The 23986-nt window shown below is 51.0% G+C and overlaps 1 protein-coding gene across 2 annotated transcripts; it reads right to left on the reverse strand.

Moving 5' to 3' along the window:
* Positions 1-1542: 1542 nt before the first annotated feature.
* Positions 1543-22262, reverse strand: RCC2 (regulator of chromosome condensation 2). Of its 2 annotated transcripts, XM_055001470.1 has the most exons (13): positions 21772-22262; positions 18778-19082; positions 15393-15486; positions 12820-12963; positions 11211-11342; positions 10581-10669; positions 10021-10135; positions 9493-9659; positions 8298-8478; positions 6389-6494; positions 5105-5177; positions 3791-3868; positions 1543-3655 (listed from the first exon to the last, which is right to left on the reverse strand). In XM_055001470.1, the coding sequence occupies exons 2-13, from the start codon at positions 19060-19062 to the stop codon at positions 3551-3553; spliced, it is 1569 nt and encodes a 522-aa protein (XP_054857445.1). In that variant the 5' UTR covers positions 19063-19082; positions 21772-22262; the 3' UTR covers positions 1543-3550. The 2 variants fall into 2 exon arrangements, with proteins under 2 accessions (XP_054857445.1, XP_054857446.1); XM_055001471.1 differs by lacking the exons at positions 5105-5177; positions 6389-6494.
* Between the last annotated feature and the right edge of the window lie 1724 nt (positions 22263-23986).

Consider the following 23986-nt stretch of genomic DNA (forward strand, 5'->3'; position numbering starts at 1 on the left):
CCCTGATCTTGCAGATCCCAAGCCGTAATTTACTTGGGAATCTCATTTGGTTGGGAACATGCAAGTGTTTGACAGGCCATCTTGTAATCTTGCAAATGCTGATTTTACCTTTCACGGCCGGAGAACGTTAGTTGTTGCAGATTTTCCGGGCTGTATAGCTGTGGTCTTGGCATTGTAGTTCCTGACGTTTCGCCAGCAGCTGTGACTGGCATCTTCAGAGGTGTAGCACCAAAAGAGAGATCTCTCCACACATTGACACTGAGAGATCTCTGTCGTTTGGTGCTACGCCTCTGAAGACGCCAGCCACAGCTGGTGGCGAAACGTCAGGAACTACAACGCCAAGACCACGGCCAGACAGCCCGGAAAACCCACAACTTTACCTTCATCATTCAAATCAAGTAGCCCTTAACATCTGCATTACCAACCCTTAACAATCCATAGTAGGGATTACCTCAAGCCGTTACAGTGATGCGTCATTCTTTAGCTCCTAATTTGTGTTTGAAGGAGGGCAATTTTAATAATGAGGAGGCTTGGAGCCTGCAGACTATACCTTTGCTCAAACCAGAGTTGACCACTGCCTACGACCACAGAGGCTGGGGTCGTGACCGGTGCTGCTACTGGGACGAATGGCTCGCCTCTTGGACTTGTATCAAGGCTGGCCCTTGGAAGCCTTCGTGGCCACTGAGGGAGAGGAAGGGCTGGCAGGCAGGACACTTGGCTTGTAGCCCTTGCAGCGCCAACCTGCAAAGGCCCAGCCTGGGGGCTGAAGCAGGTGACCTGAAGGGCCAGTCTGGAATGTGGGCACAACGGGCGGGCACACTCCTCTCTCCTCCCGCCCCTATAATGTGTGCCTCAAGACCTCTAGGAACCACAGAGCGACACGGGTGAAATGTGTAATTTTCCTTTTTTAAAAACTTGGGCAATTTAGGATAATTTATGGCCCTGCTCCCCCCCCCTTTTTAAAAATCTCACTAACAAACTTTCCGCCCCTCAACTGTTTTTACGGGCTGTTTGATTAAGGTCGGAAGAAATGCTGAATATTAATTCATGGGAAACAAATTCACACCTACGCTTCCTGTGTGAGAGAGAGAGAATGTGGAAGGGAGAGGGGACCAGGGCTGAACTCTGATCACAAAGCAGCTGAGTGCCTGCCTCCAACTACTCCACACATACTTGGAGGCATCAGGGCAGAAAGACCTGCCCTTGGGGAGACTTCGTTCCCAGAATCTCTCAGCTCAGAACATTAAAACGGTGGCAGAAAGAGGAAGGTACTTCCATGACGTTTGGAGATACTGCATTCCCCTAATCGTCACCACATTCCTACAAGTCTGAGATCCTAGCAAATCTCAAGTGTAACCACAGCCGTAGGCAGTAGCCACTTACGCCTACCTGCCCTAGATCAACTGCTTCCATGTGTTGCCAGGCTAAGTAGCAGAGCACTGTACAGTTTCCCATGCCTGGAGACGTTGTGTGTTCTGTAACTTGCCAGATGCAGTGCAGACAGAGGGTTGGTTTTGCTTAAGGAGGGTCTACACAAGTCCATCCTGTATTTAAACATTTATTTTGAGAAATATAAAAAAAACAAAGGGGGGAATTACAGCATCAGGCTAGGAACCTTTCCCACCTTAATTGAATTCAAAATGGCCTCAAGATTATTCCCAACTTTGCTCTCCTTCTTCCCTTTCCCCTATTAGAAAAGGGGTGCATAAGAGGCCTGTGGCACATTTGCGCTCAAATAGCACCTGAGCAAAGTTTTTTTCCCCTTAAGACACACAACCACACTCTCTCTTTGGTGGTGATTGAACACCTCTTCTTGGTCTTTGCTCCCCAAACTAAGTTTCCACATGAGCCGTCTTCCCAAGAGGTGATCCAGTCTCACATCAGAAATGCATGACAAAAGAAACCCTCCCAATCTGTGATTACTGGGGGGGGGAAGGGGAGTAGGGTAACAGAACTATTTAAAAACCAGGCTGAACAGACAAGACGACGGCTGGACAGAAGAATCAGTGTAGAACAGCTAGGCCGATTCTGGCTTTAAAAAGGCAGAAGGCAGTGCAGCACGACGCCCCTCTCCTCAATGGGGGCTGCTCTCTGACCAGTGTTTCTGGAACCCAAACTTTTCAAGAACCGAAAAAAGTAACATGACATCAGATACTGTTGGCTCTGGAGACCCCATGCATTCCAAGAGCACAACGATAACAAAAACTGTGTGTGTGTGTGTGTGTGTGTGTTGGGGGGGGGGGAGAAGTCTTACACTATGGATTTATATTAAAAAGAATGAACACGGACTGTGTCAAGGCACCGAATTTCTCTGACATGGCACAGGATGGCTGAAGAACCTGTGGGCACTCCGTCAATGTGACTGCAATTGGGAGACCATCTATTCTACCTTCAACCAGATTTTAATCCAGTTTCCCCCTTCAGTGCCACTTGGAGTGCTCTTGGCACGGGAGGATTTTTTAGCAGCATTTCCTTGGCCCTTTGAAGAACCGACCAAACCCCTGGGATGGCAAGGGCAGAACTGCAGCAGCCCACTGGCGCAAGCCAAGCCGGCACCGCAGGGGCTCCCTCCAAACCCTACCGAGAGCCTGGCCCCCCGTCCCCTACGGAGCTACTCCGGAGGAGAAAGAGCAGCTCTTCCACCCAACCACCCGAGCCAGGAACGAGCCGCTGGCCCACCAAAGGCAGCGGTCCTGTCTTCAGCCTGGAGGCTGCTGCTCCCGCCGCTCTCCTCCGTGCGCTTATGCAGCCTTTGGAGGTGCCCTCATGTGGTGACACTGACAACGGCAGGGAGAGTGCCAGCTTTTCAGCGGGGGCCCCGATAAGGAAAGGACCGCATCTAACCCTGCAAGGATATGGCAAAGGGAACTAGTCGCCCCACAAGAACGATGCAGGCCAAGCCTGATCCCGACAACCTCCTGTCACGTGAAGCTCCGTCTTAAGTACCAAGGAACTTGCAGCCATTCCCGCTAGATCCTGCCTGAGCATACCTGGGGTGGCATATCTGAGCAGAAAGGGGCAAGAAGCCCCCCAATGAACATCTGCCTGGCAGAGGCCTCCCGCTGACCCCTTCTTTTGAAGGAGATGGAGTCAAGGCACAAGGCCCTTCTGCAAAAGAGGAAAGCTGCTACGGGTGAAAAAGCTCTGGCCATTGCCTTTCTTCAGAAGGCTGGTTGCTGGTCCATCAATTAACCACAAGCCGGATTAACAAAAAGACAAGTAGTCCCAATTTTGACAAAACGGTCCTGCCATTTTCATCGGAATGGTAAGTCAGTAACAAGTAGATCTCTTCAACGTAACTCCCGCCCCCCACAAAGAACCCAAAACAAAAATACCGATACAAAACAAGCCGTCCTTTGGAAAGGGCAGGAAGGAGCAGGGAGGGAGGAAGAGTCATAGCAACAGGTAGTCAAAACGTGACACTGCTCATAAAACCCAATCTCTGGAAGTCTAACAAAGCGCCTGGCGGTGTCGGTCATCTCTTCGTACGACTCTGCGTCCCAGTGCACATTGGAAGGGCAGCTGCCTCGGCAAGGGCAGGCGCCCTGAGTCAGAGGGTGCGTGGGTTATACTCCGGCAGCTTCTTGAGCTTCTCTTTCTCGGCTTCACTCTCGTCACGGGCTATTGCCAGGGAGTGGGCATAGCCCATGGTCACCTGAGCAGACAGAAAGAAAACACTTGCCACTCCGGTCGCGTTGCAATTCGGTCTCGTGTCAGACGCCATTTCAAAACGGTTCCTGGCTGGGCTACAGACCTAACGGAAGTTCCTCTTGGCTGCTTCCACTCTTACCTGCTCTGTGTAGATCCCATCCAAGGTCTTCACTTCTTGAGCTGCAGTTGAGGACTTTGGCTTGTGGTCTCCATAGCCCTGAGAAAAATAATGGTACATATAAAATAATGTTGAAGAAAAATAATGGTACATTATTTTTCCTCCATTCCTCCATTAAGGGTCAGACAGCAGCCAGGGAAGTCACCCACCAGCAAACTCAGACGCTGTTTCACACATTTCTTTCACCAACACAGATTGACTTGTGTGGGAGGAATGTGTGTGCTGCAGTATAATATCTGCAAGTCAGAGAACTGGCCTGGGCACCACGCTCACACGAGTCAGGAAACCTTTCCAAGAGTCAATAAGCACTGGGCACAGTGCAGAGCTCCTCGTTTAAAGCAAGGTCATTTGTAGAAGGTACTGTAGTACAGGTTTGCGAACTGGTTTAAAGCATATGCCACAAAGATCTGTACTCTGCTACGTGCCTTTGGCCCAACTATTCTACTTCTGTATCTACAGCACTAAGACAGTCCCAAGTCCCTGATGTTTCAATCATGAAGACTGATCTCCGGGATGGAAAAAGCATGAGGAGTCTTTCAGGGAAGGGCAAGTGGGAATTTATCACACTAAAGAGGGGAATAAGCCCCAAGATCAGACTGCAGACTTTTGGAAATAAATCTCCGCTTTCCAGGTGGAAAACGGTGCCCATGAACAGCAGCATCTGTGGCCCAAATAGCCACTGCCAGCCAAATGGCCTCTTAAAGAACGCCAAGCAGACTCTGGCACTTGTCGGGAAAGCAAAGCGTTCTGCAATTGGACGCTGCAAGATCCATCAGCAGCGGAAGTGTGGAATCGAAAGGCAGTGCTGACGTTTGTCTGTGAGGGTCCACTTGCCAGGCCTTGCCCAGAATGAGCAACTAAGCAAACGTGAAGAACGAATCCACACCCTTGCCCCCGTGCTTGCCACTGCTCCTCTCTAAAGGCTACCTGAAAACTGCACAGCAAGCTCAATGCAGGGACTTCAGCATGGCGGTCAAGTCTGCCCCGCCTCATAACACTGAAGAACAACTGCTCTGAGGCACTCCCTAGCTGGCTTACCCAAACAATGTTTCACGAGATACTGCAATCTCACTGTACAGGGGCCCTTCCTCAAGACCCATTTACCAGCTAAATATGGTGCATGCAGAGAAGAAGAGGGAAGACCCTTTGCAGAAATCTTTTGCCCATGGCTCACAGTCAAATGCACGTGTTCAGAAGAAATGTGCCGGACGAGCCGTGCAGCCATTGAAAAGCCCACGGGTTTAGCTTCTGCAGCATCTGTGGCTGCCTCCTTACCAGTTCTCCAAAGGTTGGAGATGGGCCCCAACTGATGGTGCTCTCATCTGCAGCCACTATAACACTGCTTTTCCTGAAACAGGTACACAAAGGAAGTTACTGCTCAGAAAGCCCTGCTGAAGCGCCACCTCCTACCACCCTGGCACCCACAACACCAAAGCGTGTTCTGGCCAGAGGGAGGGCTGCTTCCTTGACCGCTGGCCAGCCCAAGTCTCTCTGCAACTCCTTCTGCACCCTCCCTCGGGAGGCAACAGCCTGGACCCTGGACTCAGGCTGTGACGTGCCAGGGGCTGGAAAAAGACTCCCTCCTGCACTCCTGCTGCACCCTGGAGCTGGGCTGCACCCCATTTTGGAAGCCCACCTTTCTGACAAGCAGGCAGTAATAGTGATAGATAAAATCCCTGCCCTGCAGGTTGTCTATAAGATGGGAGGGGGTGTTTCTTTTTTTCTTTAGGAATTATGCAAGCCAAGGACGCCAGTACTTAAAAGAGGGCTGATCCCTCCTCCCACTTTGCTAGAGTGAGGATGCTAGGAAAAGAAAGAGCAGCGTGAGCCCCGACTCCTGACTTGCACAGAAGAGAGATTCTTTAGACCCTCCTCTTCCCTCTTCCCATTACTTAACTGCTCCCTGTGAAGAGATTTCCTATTCACTTTGCAGTATCATAAAGACAATAGAATTAGCAGACAGCAGAAAGACAGTTCAGAACAAATCTGGAAGAGCCTTCAAGCCCATTAGAAGCAGAGAAACTGCTCTATTAAAAGCAACAATTAGCAAAGATAAGATGACTCAACCCTCCCGGCAGCTGTTTAAGTGCAGTACTCGGGCCAGGAAGGCGGCTCACAAATCATCCTGCAAAGAAAGGGAGACCCACCGACAGCCCCAGTCTGGGGCACCCAAAGGCCGGCCCTTCCGGCTTGTTTGCATGTCAACAGAACCAATTCCAGAGCTACCCACTTCCCGGGGCAGAGCTTAACAGGTGAAACAAAGATACAGGGAAGAGGACGTGGCTGGGGGGGATATGCAGTTGGGAGGAAGGCAGACCTCTTCTCATCGTTCTGACGAGAATTCAGCTGCAGGTGCTGCCCACCCCCACCCCCACCCCCTGATCTGCATGAGGATGCAAACTGTCAGTCCTGTGAATTAACTCTGGATTTAGGGAGGAGGCGAGCCCGCCTGAAGAGGCTCAGCCTCCTCGCCCGCCTGCATCCTGGCATCTTGCCCCCAGCCCCGCCTCCCCCATTCTGGTAAGGAATTCTCTCTCACTCACACAAGCACCACCTTACCCACAACCCAGACTGCGGATTTTCCAGCCACACAGATCCTGCACTGTCTTGGGGTACATTGTTGACTCCCGTGAAGTGTTTGTGGCTCCCCAGAAAAAGAGGCCACCTGCAAGACACAAGGGTGGGGGGGGGGGCAGGAGAGAGGATCAGCCCTCCTGCTCGTGGCCACAGGACTCCGGGAGAGTCCTCAGGCCCGCAGGCACCCGGTCTCAGGGCCCCACGCGCTGGAACACCCACGGCCCTCTTCCCCTCTGAACCTCTTTCACCATCACAGTTCCTTAGAGAAGTCAGCCTCTCTCAGTGCAAGAACTTGAGGCCATCCAATAACAGAGGGGCAGCAGTTCCAGGCAGTATAATTAATTGCACTGTAATTAGCTGCAGTTTAACAGAGGGTGTGTGTGTGTGCGTGTGTGTGTGTGTGTGCAAAAGATGTATTTTATTTAGAACATGTTTATGCCACCTCTCCAAAAACCTGCCCGAGGTGGCATACCAAATAAAAATAATAAAAACAAAGCCCTAAGGGATATTAATTAAAATCCAGCATTAAAAAAAGCCCCAGCCCAGCATAAAAACAGACCACAGACAGCTTAGAACAGCACTTGCCAAGCAATGATGGTGTTCTTTTAAAAAAGCAATTCCTTAATTAAAAACCTGGGTGAACAAAAACGTTTTGGCCTGGTGCCTAAAAGAAAGCAATGTAGGCACCAGGCAAGCCTCGAAGAAAAAGGCATTCCACAAGTGAGGTGCCACTACCGAAAAAGCCCCACCTCTGAAGGCAAGGCCCAGAGAGCAGGGCTTGGGAGGGTGGGGAGGCTGGATAAACTGGTCCTTCAAGTAACCCAGCCCCAAGCCATCTAGGGTTTTAAAGGTAAGAACCAGCACTTTGAATTGTGTGCAGCCAGCCCACATCTTATGGCACACATTTTCTACAACCCTTGTATCCCACTCCTGACAACAGCCCGGCTGCTGCATTTCAAAAGCAGCCCCACATAAAAGTGCATTTGCAAATTTTCTTTTATAGAACCTATTAACATTGTGTATTGAAATGTCTTTAAAACTTGACTGTTGCTGACTCTCGCTGTGTAATCCACCTTGAGTCTCAGGGAGAAAGGCAGACTGTAAGTAACATAAATAAAATAAATTATAGTAACCTGTCCTGGATATAATTAAGAACATGAATCACTGTGGCAGGATCACGGTTTCTGAGGAAGGGTTGTAGCTGGTGTATCAGCCAAAACAATCTGGGCCTCAGACTGTAGGCTGGGATCTGGTCCAAGTTACGAACCTCTTCCTTCGGGGGGGGGGGGGGGGGAGACACACAATCCCCTCCGGGACAGGCTGACTCTTCATTTCTTGAGCAACTCTGTCATTGGCCAAAAGCACATTCATCCCTCACGTTACCTTCTCCAGGCACCTGGTCAGGACTTCCACAGACCCACCTGACTCAACTGTTGAGGAGACTTAGAGCAGAATATCATCCAGATGTTGGTGTGCCTCACTTCAAATTCCCAACGATCTCTGCCAGATGTTTCATGTAGATGTTAAACAACGGGGGGGGGGCAAGATGGGACCCTGCAGGACCCCACTGCATAAATGCCACTGGACACCTTGGCCCATGGATCACCGTGTCCAGAAGCAGTATTTACTTCCGAATTATCAGGTTCTGGGGATCAACCCACAGGGTGGCTCTCTCAGCTTTACCCTACTTGTTCACAAGGGTCCACGAAGATGCCAGAAGGACCTTGGGCCCATCCTGCAATTCTCATCCCTGGAGATTGAACTTTTACGAAGAGCTGAGCATCTTTGCTCGAGATCCCTAGCCACCCTCACAACCAACGCTGGAGAGGCAGCCTGCTGTTCACACCTGCAAGAGTTTACATTTCTAAAAATTAAGGATGGCCACACGTACCCGTTTCACTGACTGCAAAGGAGCAGGTGTAGCCTGCGTAGATCTGCGCTGCCCCACGGCCTGGGAAGTCAAACAACTTTACTAACCGAGGTACCATCTCGTCTCTCTGCTCAGCATGACCCAACCGTCCATAGCCACCAAAACCCCAGGAGAAGACTCGTTTCTGCGAGTCTAAGATGAGCTAAATGGAGAGGAGGAGATAATGAACACAAAATGAATTTCAAGAGAGGAGGATTTAAAAAGGACTTGTTCCAGTACGACCTTATAAGGAAAAGCCAGGCACTGAGAATAACTGGAATACAGTTCTCCAAATACGTCATTCTTAATATTTATATTCTCTGTAGATATTTTCCCTATGCCCCCAACGGGGACTGAAAGCAGCTCACAGCACCATTCTCCTCTCCTCTTTTACCTTCACAATCACCACCTTGTAAGGTTGGTTAGGTTGAGCGTGTGTAACCAGTCCACGGTTACCCGGTGAGCTTCCATGTGTCGAAGGAGTGATTTGAATCTGAGTCTCCCAGATCATAGCCCAGGAATCTAACCAGTATACCACACTGGCTCATGAAAAAGAATGAAACAGTTTAATAAACTGTTCTTGGTACCCTTCAACCTGTCTCAATGCTTTCTGACTTCAGTGTCTAAGCACGTCCAAAAGCCTTCTTTCTAAAAGCTTCTCTGCAAGCAGGCATTTCTTTTGTAGTTGCCAAGCATCACGTGAATTTAATTCATAGTATAGTCTCTTTTTCAGGGGGGGGGGCGGAATCCCATCGTGTCCCCCCCTCCCCGCCCCTTTCTGCCTTCACGTTTTCTGGGTGTTTCATCTCTCTACTAATCCCTGCAAAGCTCACAGATCTCTCCGTTGCGTCTCACCAGCTTTTCTGCTGGTGAAAGAGGGAATCCCTTTTGAACACCCAAAAGGCTACGCTGGGGATTGTAGGCCATACACAGACAACAGCCACAGAAGATGGAGAAGCTGGCAGGAGCCAGTCCCCTTTTTCTTAGTCCATCCTACCTCACAGGGTCTCTGTGAAGATAAAATACGGGAGGAGAGAACTAAATACGCCACTCCGAGCTCCCTGGAGGAAGGGAGGGATAAAAATGAGAAAGAAGAGTGAACCGTGCCAGCTCCCCCTGCCCATAAGCCACTCCTCCATCCTCTGGGGCGTTCAAAACCTTTGCTGCAGCTTCTTACTGTGTGGTTAGCACCACAGGCCACGTCCCTCACAACCACGTTTGGGACAGGAAGGATCTGGCCGTCTTTCGTCTTTTCTATGAAGATGGCCACACGGCGGGGAACCAGCTCACAGTCGTACTCTATCCTCTGTGCTCGGGCAATGAACTTTCCGTCCGAGTTGTGCCCTGGGGACAAAGAGAGGTCAGAGCGAAGAGAGGAGGTTGATGGACACCAGCAAAGGGGAGGGAGAAAAGAGAAACTTGGCAGAGGGTTAAACAACTCTGCGTGGTGTGGAAAAGTGCTTGATAATGGCTGCTAGTTTAGCTGGCTTTAACACAGGAATCAACACATTTTAGGAGGAAGAGGCCCACTGGAACTCCTCCCCCCAGCCCCCTTCAGAAGGAACAACACTCTGGACTGGATGGACAGGTGTTCTGATCCAACTGGGCTATTATGTTCTTAAGTCCTAGAGGCAGCCACTGTCTGCTGGGAGAAAGATTAGACAAAGTCAAAGAAAGAAGAATTTGGGGCGGATGAGCCACTTACCCAGCTGTCCATATTCAGGGCACCCAAAGGAATAGAGGTTCCCCTTGCAGTCCACTACCATGCTGAATTCAGCACCGCATGCTAGTTTGGTGATTGGCTGCCCATTGTACATGATCTAAGAAGGGGGGAGTTTTTAAAAAGTGTTAATGGTTAAAACTTCCAAAGATCGTATTGGAGGAATTGCTGCACCTCCTCTCTCTTTTCAAGGACCACACAACTATCATTGCGCCAGGTATGTTAATACCTCAGTTATGTGCAGATTCAGTTGCTGTGAGTTTTGCACACAGAGAAATGTACACAGAGCACCTCACAACTGCCACACACAGAACAGCACAAGAGGTGAGATATTTATTTTTTTTTAATAAGATGCACCATTCATTTGCTGTTCTACAGCAATCCAGGTTTTTGAGATCTTTGGAAGAAAGGTGAAGACAGAAACAGGGGATTCAGTTCTGACAGCTGACCTGAAATACACTGGACACCTGCAGATCATGCCTCTATTTCGAGTTCATTATTGTTTTCCCTTGTTCATAAAGAGAGAGGAAAGGTACGGAGCCAACCTGTGTGGGACTGGGGACGGCATCCGTCTGATTGCCAAGGCCCAGTTGCCCCATCTTGTTCTCTCCAAAGGCAAATACAGAACCATTCTCTGGAATGCAGAAGCAGAAGAGGCAGCGTGAGCACACCCACCACCCCCTTTTACAGACTCCCCCCCCCATCCAGTTTTTGGTTCTGGGGTCCAAAGTTCCCTGGGGTGTCCTTAGCATACTGCCCTGCTTGATTCTGGGCTGTGTCTCTCTCTTCCCCCACCCTCTCTCTTTCTCTCGAGTCCAACCCTCTCTGAGCCTCTTCCCCACAGGCTTCTGCCTCCTCTTGCAGCCATCCTCCCCCCAGGCCCTTCATTTGCCATCCACACTCCCCCCGCCACCCCGGGCTTCTATTCTCTAATTGATCAACCCCTCTCTCTTCTTTCTGCCAACAGCACACACTTGCTCCTATTCTGAGGCTCTGCGTAAGGCCGTCTCCTGTCCAACTGGAATTTTCCTTTCCTCTCACAAAGGTGCTGCTCCCACCTCCAACACTGTAATGCCTTCCGTCCCCCTCTGAACAGTTTGAATGCCTGAGAACATGCTACACTTTCACAGTAGCCTGGCAAATGGTGATGTGCACTCACTGAAAACCTCCTGTACCTGTCAAGGCTAGTGTGTGGTTTCGGCCACAAGCTGCCAAGACCACGGTTTCATTGCTCAGTGCTTCGATGGACTTGGGGGCATCTACACGCTTGGTATCTCCATGGCCCAGCTGCCCTTTGTCGTTGCGCCCTAGAGAGTCACACAAAAATACCATGTCATCAAAATCAGACATGCACAAGACACACACGCATCCTCCCTTTTTTAGAAACACAAGACTTCTGGACAGTCTGTAGAAAGCCAGTCAAGCAGCTCCAGTTTTCTTAAGTTTTCTGCTAACTGGAGGGATTCTTTGCATTCCTCTCACTCTCACGAGGGGCCAGGCAACGGTCTTTACCAGCCTTGCTACCCAACATCCTCTCATTTGGAGATGCTGGGGTTTGAACAAGGTGTGTGTGTATGACTTGTGTTCTCCCAGTACAAGCTCTCTATAAAAGATAAGCACACACAGAGAGGCTCGATACAGAGTAAAACCGTTAGTCCACTTTGGTGTAGTGGTTAAGAGTGAGGGACTCTCTAGAGAGCCAGGCTTGATTCCCCACTCCTCCACTTGAAGCCAGCTAGGTGACCTTGGGCTAGTCTCAGCTCTCTGGAGCTCTCTCAGCCCCACCCACCTCACAGGGTGATTGTTGTGGGGATAATAATGACATATTTTGTAAACTGCTCTGAGTGGGTGTTAAGTTGTCCTGAAGAGCGGTTTATAAATCGGATGTTGTTGTTGTTATTATAGTCCACTGAGTCAGCTATTGCCTGTTCTGCCAGTAGCAGCTCTCCAAGGTCTTCGCCCAGCCTGGCTGCTCAAGATCCTTTTCCATGAAACGCCAGGGATGAGACCTGGGAGCTTCTCCGTGCACAGCAGGTACTCCTCCCCAATGGCCAGAAAGCTGCTGCCCTATCCTGAATCACAGCTCTTGATAGTCCAGTACAGTCTACGCTGACTGGTAATGCTCACCAGTTCTAGGCACGATTCTTTCCCATTCTTTCCTATTGGAGGTGCCACAGATTGGCCCTGGGAGCTCCTGCATGCCAAGCGTGCACCGCCACACAGTTGTAAGCCCTTCTTCCCAAACAACCATCATGCCCAGAGGTGGCTTCTGCTACACTTGGTAGGTAGGTTTAATTGTATATGGCCAAAGGCCGTCACAATACAAAGTTAAAAACAGTAAAAATAGAAATCTATCTTAAAGCATAAAATACAGTTATTAAAATAAAAATAAAATACAATTAAAATGGGACCTTAATAAATACCAGATAGTTATGAGCAAAGTTAGGTTTCTGAGGAAACAATCTTGGCCCTAATCTTTTTTGCAGCTAAGGCAAACAGGGATACTCTGCTAGTGACAAATGAATCAGTATCAGATGACAAAAAAACGAATTTGTCAATATCAGAGGTAAAGTTACGCCCCACTAACAAGTTAGCAAGAAATTTAGCTTTAACCTCTGCATACGTGGGACAAAATAAGGTGTAACGTAGAAGATCCTGAGGAACTGAGGCACCGCATAGGCAGAGACGGAGAGCCATTGGGGTTTGATGGTGATCTTCCTGTAAGTAAAGCTGCCGGCACTGTTTGAAAGCGCAGGGAGGTAAATAAAGGCTTCTGCTACTCACCCCAGCTCCAGAGCTTCCCCTCAGTGGAGATGAGGAGACTGTGAGCAGCGCATGGCCCTGAAGCCACCGTCCGGACTTGGATCCCTGAGAGACACCCATACCTGTGGGGCCCCAGTAAGTTCTGGCCCAGATTACGGTAAGCAGCTGCAATACGAGAAGAGTAACAACGGTATGAAAGCACAAGAACCAGAAGAGACAGGCCAAGCCCGATTAGGCAGACGGAGCGATTTCTGTCAAGAACAGCATCTGACAAGTCTGTCAACCAGCTCAACTGACAGCCCAGTCCCAAGTTCCGTGTTTCCTAATGATGAGAGAGAGAGACAACACTGCAAGCGGATGAGGACTAGGGAGGTGACTAGGGGCGGGACAGGGGGGAGAAACAATGGTGGCCGGAAGGGGTGACAGAAGCTTGATCAGCCTGTTGCACCCCACCGTTTGAACATACAAGGTCCATCTAGGTCAGTATTGCCTGCTCTGGCTAGCAGCCGCTCCATCGAGGATCTTAAACAGACGCACATCTTTCCCAACAGCCCCTGCCAGGTATTGAGCCTGGGACCTTCCGCAGGCAGAACAGGCGCCTCGGCCGCTCAGCGAGCCCCCTGCCCCATTCTTATCTAAGCCTCAGCTGATCCTCCATCTGCAAAATGGGAATCCAGGTGAGCTCGCTTCAAGAACTATCACAGTATTTTGCTGGAGTATGAAAGCCAATGACCCAGAGGCTCCAAAATATCTGGCTTCTCTGCTCTGTTACCCTCCAAACCTTCCAGCTGCTCTTCCAGCAAGAGGCTGAGTGGCCTTCTGCCAAGGCAGGCTGTGGGGCCATGTAGCTCAGCAGTGTCATCCTCCGACTGGCAGCAGCTCACCAAGACCTCCAGCCAGAGACAGGCAACTTTGGGCCCAAGAACCACAGCGAAATACGCAACTTCCATCGCTGAGGAAGCCGACACATTGGCAAAACAAAGGCAGGCAGGGACAGGCTGGAAGCAAGCTGAGCCACCGCCGACACCCAGCCAGTGCCGGAGAAGCCCCCCTTGGTCCAAATTTGGCCTCTGTGCAGGGCCAAGAGATGAGAAGGGACCGGGGCTGTCACTTTCTTCCCATTCCGTTGCCGGTGCACGAGAGGCTCATCATGGCTTGCTGGCTGGAGAACCAGTCCAGAATGCCACGTAAAATGGTCCAGCGTGCTGCTGTTCAACTACCATTCTCAGGTGTTTACGACCCAGTTTCCCAAGCTCCTGTAACTGGCAATGCCGGGGATGGACCCCAAAATATTCTACGGGCATAGCATGTGCTTTGCCACTGAGCAATGCCCCCCCCCCCCGTGCCTTCTGCTGCCCTCTCTCTTGTTTCACTGAAGATCAGAAGTTGCACTCAGATGTCTTTTGACCAATTATCAAACAAAGAGCACAGTCTAAGCTGGGAAACAGATGTCAGAACTGTGATAGAAGAATCAGCGTGATGGCAATGCTGGCTGTGGGAACCCCCTTCCTGCATTCTGATCTCATCTAGTCACGAGCCTTGATCTTCTTCAAGGAGGTGGTTCAAACCTCCATTTCTGATAGTCAAATAAAACCCCTACACAAAATACTTGTGATCTCTTGACATCTGCAGTACTCTCCACAAACTTCTCAATTTTCTAAACTTGATTACAATTTATGACGGTAAGAGATGAAAGAATTAAGGAAAAGAATTAGGGCCAGTACAAATTAAATGTAAGTGCCCGCATCACACAGATCTACAGGCCCTGGATCATGATGGGTTGTGCCTCAAACAGCATTTAGCCAACTTAAAACATCTCATTTCTCAGCAAGGAGGTCTGCCTGTGCTAAACCACTTCTGACGGCAGATTTGGGCCCAGATGGCTGACTGCTCCTTCCCAAAAGGCCCTCCCCAAATAAAACTAACAAGTCAGGAAGAAAGCTAGTCTAGAACCCATGTCCCTGACTTACTAGTTTTCTATGTGCAAAAAATTTGCTCTATGGAGGAACATTCAGTCTTATCAGTCCTACTTGCAGACTAAATAGATGCAAACGTAGGGTTATCTGCTTTGCACCTCACTCTGGAAGTTAACGAGGTTCAGTTGGCAGCTGAGGTTACATAACCATGAGACAAAACAGTAGCAACTCCTGCTTTGCTAGGAAAACCCAAGTCCCGGCCTTCACCCAAGGATAAGTTGAGCAATAAGCTAATTTAACTTGAAGGTGGCTGTGTTGGGAGACAAGAACTGCCACACTGTTTAAACTGGCTCAAATATTTTTGCAGATGCTTCAGTGCACCCTCTGTTCGCGCATCCTCCTCTGCCTATATTGGTTCACATCGTAACCTGAGTCATAAATGAATACCTCATTTCTTAAGATAACTAGTAATGACTTGTAAAACAAAACCCATAATAAAAAAAATACAAAAACAAAACACAACGGTCAAGCATTGGAAACACTTAAAAGAGCTACTGAGCCCTACAAATGCCTGCTGGACATACCTACTTATAAAAGGTGCTAAAGACACCTGCCTTCCTCTTCCTGACTGCCCAGGTCATTTAATCTGAAAAATAATCTGTGCTGCTGTAAACCTACCTTGCTGCTTGGGGACTTCTTTGCGGCCAATCAGGTCCCAGTTAGTTGCTCCAAATATCAGAAGCTGCCCTTTGAACTTGGACCCTTCAAGTTTCTGGGTGAGAGAGTGAGTGAGAGAGAGAGAGAGAAGGCAGGTATGAGTGTGCACGCTGGCTCTAGCCGTGTTTCTATTCCAGAATCAGGAACTGGATTAGAAGCACTGGACATCGCCCCGCCATAAGCCTGGCTGGGAGCCCCTACACCAGCCCTTCCAGATCAGGCCAATCTGCGCCTTGCACACTCTGATCTGGACAGAGACCCGAAGCCCGAGTCACCCTGGGCTAGAACTCTGGGTTCAGCGTCTTCAAGCCTTTTCCACTGTAAATACCAGCAATGTGGCAGCCCAATTCTGAGTGGGAACACAGTGCGCGTGGAGTGGCTGGCCCTTTCCCTGACCTGCCACAACCCCACAGACCGGCAATCGGCCGGTTGCGATAAACATTCAGCTCTATGAATGTTGAATTTTTTTGCCCAGCAACACAAACCACAGCTCTGGGGGCCCATTTCAGATCAAGGAAAACAAGGTCCCCCGCTCATGACCTGACTGATATTTATAACAACAAAAAAATGCTCAGGCACTCTGGACATGAGGAAATGCCCCCAAATCTCATTGTTAGAACTAGAATTTAACTAGTCAGTGAAGCAAGCTGTGTAATTCTCATCCTAGATATCAAGACCCCCCCCCCCAGTTGCTCAAGGGCAGCCTCTCAGTTTCCTCAGTCCTGTTTTACTTCACCAACAAATGGCACGTTGTATCCTGCCAGCAAAGGTGTCCAGCAAAGATACACAGGAACAAGGCCAGCGTCATGAAGAAAAACCAAACAGACTTTGGCTGCAGGGTCTGATTAGCTGGACTCCCTTGTGCAACAGAGGGGCTGGGGGGCTACAGGGAAGGACGAAAACTGGAGGGGAGCAAAAGTGACACACCCCGGCTGGGCCTTCATTTCCCTCTGCTGGCAAAAGGAAGGGGCCCACACCAGCAGCGTTTTAAATGCTCTCAGCTCCCCTCCCCTCTTCACTTTAGGAGGGAACTACAGCAGCATCCACAGACTCATGTCTACCGCAACTGCCCGCCCTTAATCGCCTCCCTTTGATTGAGGGTTGGGATCCGTGCATGCCGGTGGAGGTCCCAAATCCTACAAGGGCATCCTTTTCTTCTGCAACCTCCTCTGCTAGGTTTTGTGGGTTTCACTTCAGCAGCCTATTCTTGCCCCTCCCTCTCTCCCCAGTACCCTGGATCACAAAAGGGGGGGGGAGCACGTGTGTGAGGATGAACCGCCTACTCTTCCCTTAGGCCAAGCTGTCCCTCAGCCAGGCCTTAGTAGTCCTGGTAATCTCAGGTGGGTAGCCATGTTGGTCTGCAGTCAAAGAGCAAGATCCGGGCCCAATAGCACCATAAGGACCCACTAGATGGGAGCTCTGACTCTCAAAAGCTCGTATCTTGGAAATCTAGTTGGTCTTCGAGGTGCTGCTGGGCCCTGGATCTTGCTCTTCTAATCCTGGCAAAGAGGCTAGGCTGCCTATCCTGCCAGTTGCTGGGCGAAGATGGGGAGCAGGAAGCAACACACCCACTACTGTGCCAGGGTGGAGTTGCCTGCCTTACACAGCTTCTGGCTTTCTCAGGAGTAGGTCACATTGAGTGAGCTTATGCATTACTTCTCAGCGGACATGCACAGAACTGCTCAATGACATTAAAAACCATCTGACAGCACAACCAACAAACCAGACCTGGATCTGGAAACGGCGTATGATGAAGAAAGACCGCAGTGCTATCCCATATAGTGGTGTGGTTCTTCTGCAGACTTGGAATTACAGTAAAAACTTTTCCCCAAGGCATGGGCCTGGTGCTCCAGCCACTGGGCAGCCAGAAAGGGGAGGCTTTAATTAGCCCAGTCTTTTTAATTAGCAGACAACAGCTCTCAGCTCCCCCCCCCGCCCCCGCCCCGCTAGTTCTTCTCCTTTTTTCTCCTGGCAGAAGCAGGTCTCAGTGCAGACAAAAGAGACAGAGCGTGGCGGGCAACCATGCTAATGAAGTGCTCCACTGCCCAGAAAGGCTGGGCTTCCCCACCATGTGGCAAGAGGAGGAGGAGGGTGTGTGCGAGTGTGTGTCTCGGCTCTGCAGGAGCAGGACTTCCCTTACAGCCGGGGAAGGGGGTGTGCGTATCAGACATGCGCATCTTTTGCCTGACCCTCTTCAGATTAGCAGGGCTTCCGCCCGCTCCTAAGGAGTAACAGGGACAGAAGCCAAGTTCCTAAAGGGCCCTCTCAAGATTCCCCGAGCTGACAGAGGAATCTAAAAAGGAGCCAGTTGCTCTAGATGCTGATTCTGTTTCAAGTTCCTATACGCCGGAGCAAGCACAAGCTACTGTCCAACAGCCACAAACACCAACCTGTCCCTGACACTGGGGGACAAAAGGCAAGTCTGGGGCACCATGAAAAGTGAACAGCAGGATTTGAGCCCAGCAGCCCCTTACGGACTAGCAAGATTTTCCGGGTTGAATCTTTTGAGAGTCAGAGGGAGGAGCGGAGACCTGAAAATCTTCTTAAGTCTCTTAAAAGCGCGATGGGACTCAAGTCCTGCAGTTCTGCTGCAGACCAAGCTGACTACCTACCTGAAACTAACTGCGTGGAAAGTGACGTGCCTTCGTGAGAGAGTGCGGACAGCCCAGAACCAGCAGAGGTGCACCAGCACCCACCACTCCGCCTGAACCCCAAGACAGGCGTTCAAAGGGTGGGGAGGCATTGGCTCAGTCATTCCTCCAGCCTGTCCTCAGAATGCCCCCAGATGAAATGCCCCCCCCTCCCAAATACCAGGATCTGAGATGTCTTCACAATGCACTCCTTCCTTCGAGATGCTTGCTGGCGGCTCCCTTATATTCCCTTATGGGGTAGCCCCCTACGAGCCCTCAATGTGTCTGCATACAGGCGTCACCATCACAATCCTCCTAACACACCCCTTCCTCCCCCTAAGCTGAGGTTGCTGCTTCTCAGCCACCACCACAAGCCCGTTTATGGACCCCCATGTGTGCTTGGCTTGCCAACCTCCTGGTGGTGGCTGGACACCTCCTGGAATTACATCTGATGTCCAGCCCCCAGGAGAAAATGGCTGCTTCGGAGAGGTCTCCCCCCACCCCCAAACTCCAGGAACTTCCCAACCTGGAGCTGGCAACCCTAACATGCCCAACAGAACACCCCCCCCACCCCCGCCGTTGGAAAGCCCCCTTAAAGAGGGGGCTGTCCAGCAATCCCCCTCCCTTAAGGGGCCAGCCCCCCCCCTCCCAGGCGGCCTCCCCTGCGGGGCTGGCGTGATCCCCCGTCCCCGTCCCCCCCCCCGGCCCGGGCTTACGATGCGCTCCTTGCTGTGCTCGGGCTCGCTGACCACCAGGGCGGTCGGCGGCGGGTGCTGCTGCTGCTGCGGCGGCGGCGGCTCCGCTCGGCCTCCCGCCCCGGCCCGGCCCGCCTTCCTGGGCGCCGCGCCGCCGTCCTGCTCCTCGCCGCCCCCGTTGCGCTCCTTCTTCCGCGACGAGCCGGCGGCGGCCGAGGCCGAGGCGGGCCGCTTGCGAGCAGCCCCGCCGGGCCCGTCCCACGCCCGCCCCGGCCCCGCCGCCGCCGCCGCCTTCCTCCGGGGCATGGCCGCCGCTGGCCTCGCGGCTGCAGGGAGACAAACAGGGGGGGAGGAAGGGAGGGAGGCCGTCAGGGGGGCGGGGGGGCTCAGACTCCCCCCAGAAAGGAGGGAGGGGGCAGGGAGCCCCCCCCCGGACAGGGGACTCTGCAGCTGGGGGGGGGAGACGGGGATGGAGCCCCCCCCCCCGCCCCGCAGCCAGGCCGCAGAAAATCCCTCACACGGGCCGGCCCCAAATGCCAACCCCCCCCCCCCCGGCACAAGAGGGAGAGGAGCTGGCGGGAAAGGCGGGCGGAGGAGAAGCTCGGAATGGACCCCCTCCCCTCCCCCCCCGGCCACTCACGGAGGGGAAAGCAGCCCCCAAGTGGCCCCCCCAGGAGTCAAGGGTCTGCCTCGCCCCCAAATCAAGCCCCCCTTCAAAGGCATGGAGCCCCCTCCCCACCAAAACCCCGCGGGGCGGCCGCCCCCTCCTCACAGAGTGCCCAGGCAAGGGGCAGCCCCCCCTCAATAACTGAAGGGCAGGAGGGGGAAATATCCCCCACAGAGTGAAGGGGGGAGTCCTAACTTGTCCCCAGATGGGCAAACTGAGGGAAGGACCCCCCCCCAATATTAATTCTGTCAGGATATATAATGTAGGGATTCTGTCACCACACACCAGAAACCCTGACGGATTAAACGGAGTGACCCAAAGAAAAGGGGAACCCACAAGTTTTAGAGAAAAGGGGGGGCGTTTAACCTCCCCCCCCCCCAAAAAAACCCCTATTTGGTGGTAATCTTAGGGAGAGACCACTCTTGGGCTTGCCACATTCAAAGACAGGGCGGATTTGGGGATGGGGCACCTTCCCCGGTTAAACTGTGTGTTATGCGCTGCCAAGTCACTTCTGACTTGTGAGGAGCCTATGGATGAAAGGGCAGGATTAAATTAGGGCTCAGGAGGACCTCTAGGCAGCCCCCCCCCCCCACCAGGAGGGCTTCCTCCCACACAGCCACCCCCTCCCCCATCAAAGACGGGGGCCTGGGCAAAAAGCCACATATGAGAAAAATGAAGAAAACGCCACAACCCCCCTCAGGATTTAGAAGGGCGAAGAAGTTATCTTGGAGCCCCCCCCAAGCAGAAGCCCCCCATTCATCCCCAGCCAGCCCCCAACAGAGGCAAGTTTCAGAGGAGGGGGCCACACACACAGCCAAAGGGGAGAGAATTCTTCTCACCTGCCCACTCATCTGTACTAGTGCTAAGACCCCCCCCCCCACCCACACACACTGCCTCTAAACACTGAAAGGGGGGAATCAACCCTTTCATTTTCCACAGCCCCCCCCCCAAAGGGGGGACTGGGTCAACCCAAAGAAAGTCTCCAGGGTGGAAGAAAGTAACTCCTTCCCACAGGGAAGACATGCATTCTCTATGCAACCAACACCAAATAACTGGTGAGTTTTAAGGGGGGGGGGACATCCAGGCCAACAGCAGGACAAGACTTGGGAACCTTCCACAGCATTAAAGAGGCCCGCTGCCTCCCGGAGCCAAAAGCACAAGCCCCTGAACCCCAACCCCTCCCTCGGCAGCCCCAGCCCCCCTCAATTCTAGGGGGTCGACCCTCTCTTTTGCAATGGGATCCAGCTTCTTCCTTAGCCTGGTCTGGGTCAAGAAAGGCCCCAACCACCACTGGCCCCATGGAGTGGGAGGGACCCCTTCTTTTAACCATGCCCCCCCCTCCAGAGGGCTCCCCTATCAGTAAACCTCTCTCTCTCTCTCTCACACACACACACACACACACACACACACACCCCTCCTGTCTTCTCATGCAGCTTCTCTCTCTCGGTGGCGCCTGCACTTGCTACTTACAAACTTTTCAACATTAGCAATTAAGTCGTTTATTACTCATGCACTCGGTTTCACTGAAACCAAAAAATTTAAAAAGATGGGGGTGGGGGGGATCTCTCCTCTCCAACCCTGAGAATTCGCCCCTAGAAACAAAATCTGGCAAGCCACTTCTGACTTTTTAAAATCACAGATTTAATTAATCCCCCATTTCTTGCTGCCCAATGCATTTTGAAGCGGAACAAAGAAGGAGGGGCTGAAAAGACCACCTCCCACCCGCACAAAACTGCCTGCTTTTCACATAACTCACCCCAAGCATTAAAACCACAAAACCTACAAGACGCTGATCAGCGCCCCCGTAAAAAAAGTACCCACAATCGGATATGAATATATCCTAGTAATTAATCCACACAAAGCAAAAAAAAAAAAGGGGGGGGGGTACTTGAACTTTCAAAAAAGCCCCAAACTCTTAAGAAAAGCAAATATATGCCCCATCTATGCCATGAGCGGCTTCCTTTATCTCCCCCCCCCTATTATCCTACCTGGTACTGAACTTTTTAAAAAATCTGTTACCGGGGGGTGGGGGGTGGGGGAGAATAACTTAAAATGCAATTAATTCGATGTGCCGCAAACACCCAATTCGCGTTTTCTGCCCTCGAGTTCCTCCCGAGTCTTGCTCTGAATTTGCCGGATCCTCCCCCTCCCCCTCCCCCTCCCCCTCCCCCTCCCCCTCCCCCTCAATTGGGCCTTTGCTGCAGAAGAGCGAGAAACCGGAATATCCAAAAAAACAAAGCCCTCCCCCCCCCCCTCCGCCCCCGGCCGCTCTCCGAGCACCTGCTTTTTTCTTGTTTGCTGGTTTGCCCCCCCCCCCCCCCCAAAATCAAGAAAATTTTAAAACAAACTTTAGCGTCCTCGGACGGTTTCCAAGCGGTCTTCTCCTGAGTAGCCTTTCCTCCAAACGCAGATTCTACGATCGTCCTTCGCGATTTTTATTTCAGAATCCAGGTTGCGATTTTGTCCACATCTCCTCCTCGGCTTTCTGGGTCTCCCCCCCCTTCCCACCAGCGTCCCCTTTTTTTCTTTCCTTCTCTCTGTCCTTTTTTTTTTATATCGATTTTGAACAATGGGGTCTCTGTCTGACTCCGATTAAACCACGTGGATCCGCCTTCCTTCCCCTTTTTAAAAATTCACCCCCTCCCTCGTCGTTTCTCCCCATCTAGTAAAAAAAAAGCAACTTTCTCCCTCCTCCAATAGTCATTAGGATCAAATTTCAAGCTGCATCCAGTGCTAGAATCAAGAAGGAGTTGGGAAGTAATCTTATATAAAATTGCAAATGAAAGAACTAAAACATCGTTTGATGTTTTGGACGGCTTCCTGTGGAAACCCCCCTCCCCTTCTTTCTAACGCCCACCCACCAGCTACACTTAAAATATAAATATGAGCCGCCAGGACATGCAAGGCTACAAAACAGAAACACATGTACGGGCAGGAAAAGCAGAGAAAGAGGCTGCAGGGAGCGACAAGCCAGCCCCGAACAAGGCCCCGGCTGGAGCACAGCACCCCCTCAAGGGTGGAGGACTCCCGGTTGGAGTCAGGTTTGGGGAAAACGGATTCATGTGGCAGTTTGTAAGAAATAGCGCTTGGAAAAGATCCGGGCCCAGTAGCGCTTTAAAGACCAACTAGATTTCCAGAGTATGCACTCTGGAGAGTCAAAGCACCCTTCTTCAGATACATTTGAAAGAGGAAGTAAACCCCTACACACTTCTAAATAGTAAAGAGTCCAGTAGCACCTTTAAGACTAACCAACTTTATTGTAGCATAAGCTTTCAAGAACCACAGCTCTCTTCATCAGATAAAGAAGTTGGTTAGTCTTAAAGGTGCTACTGGACTCTTTGCAACTACAGACTAACATGGCTAACTCCTCTGGAACTTTACTTTTAAATGTATCTGAAGAAAGGAGCATAGGGGCTTTTACTTTACCCTTTTAATGCAATTGTGTTCCCTTGCTGCCACACAGTCCCTGGAAGCACTGCCCGGGGTCGGTGGGTGGGGTGTTCAAATAGCATCATACATTTGTGAAAGATTCATTCATGAAGCATACACATACTGCTGTGGCCATTTCACACAGTATCTTTTTTTCTGGCATTCCAAGCTCATACCCTGGAAATCTATGTGTGTGCTATATGCCTTCAAGTCCCCTCCAACCTACGGTGACCCTATGAAGGAAAGACCTCCAAAACGTCCTATCATTAACAGACTTGCTCAGATCCTGCAAACTGGAGGACGTGGCTTCTTTTACTGAGTCAAGCCATCTCGTTTTAGGTCTTCCTCTTTTCCTAGCATTATTGACTTTTCCAGAGAATCTTGTCTTCTCATGATGTGACCAAAGTACGATAGCCTCAGTTTTGTCATTTTAGTTTCTAGGGAGAATTCAGGCTCGATGTGATCTAGTACCCACTTATTTGTCTTTTTGGCCATCCGTGGTAGCTGCAAAACTTTCCTTCAGTACCACATTTCAAATGAATCAATTTTCTTCCTGTCACCTTTCTTCACCATTCACCTTTCACATCTATACGTAGTAATGGGAATACCATAGTTTGGAAAGCCCTGTGATGAGACCCTGGAAATCTAGATGGATCTGAATCTTGCTCTTCTACTGCAGATCAACACAACTACCCACCTGAAACTATCTTGAAAAAGAAGTAAGTTTTCAAACAACACAGAATTCATTGGACAGACGACTAAGAGTAGCCAGTGCTTAGCTTAAACAGAAGGGGCTGGTTTTGCCCTGGTGTCTCCTAGTGCTATAGATCCAGAGGAGTTAGCCGTGTTAGTCTGCAGTAGGAAAATCGAAAAGAGTCCAGTAGCACCTTTAAGGCTAACCAAGTTTACTGTAGCATAAGCTTTCGAGAATCACAGTTCTCTTCGTCAGATGCGCACCACTCTTTTCGATTTTCCTAGTGCCATGTTAGCAATTGCACTCCTTGGTTCCTACAGGGAGCAGGAGATGATGGCACCACTGCAGAGTGATGGGTTCAGATACTGAAGCATCTTCTGATAGGACCACATCCCCTACGTCAGAAGTTCCTGCAAGGAAAAAAGGCAAGCATTGCTTGC

Source organism: Eublepharis macularius, chromosome 17 (genome assembly GCF_028583425.1).
Source record: "Eublepharis macularius isolate TG4126 chromosome 17, MPM_Emac_v1.0, whole genome shotgun sequence".
In the NCBI taxonomy this organism is placed as follows: Eukaryota; Metazoa; Chordata; class Lepidosauria; order Squamata; family Eublepharidae; genus Eublepharis; species Eublepharis macularius.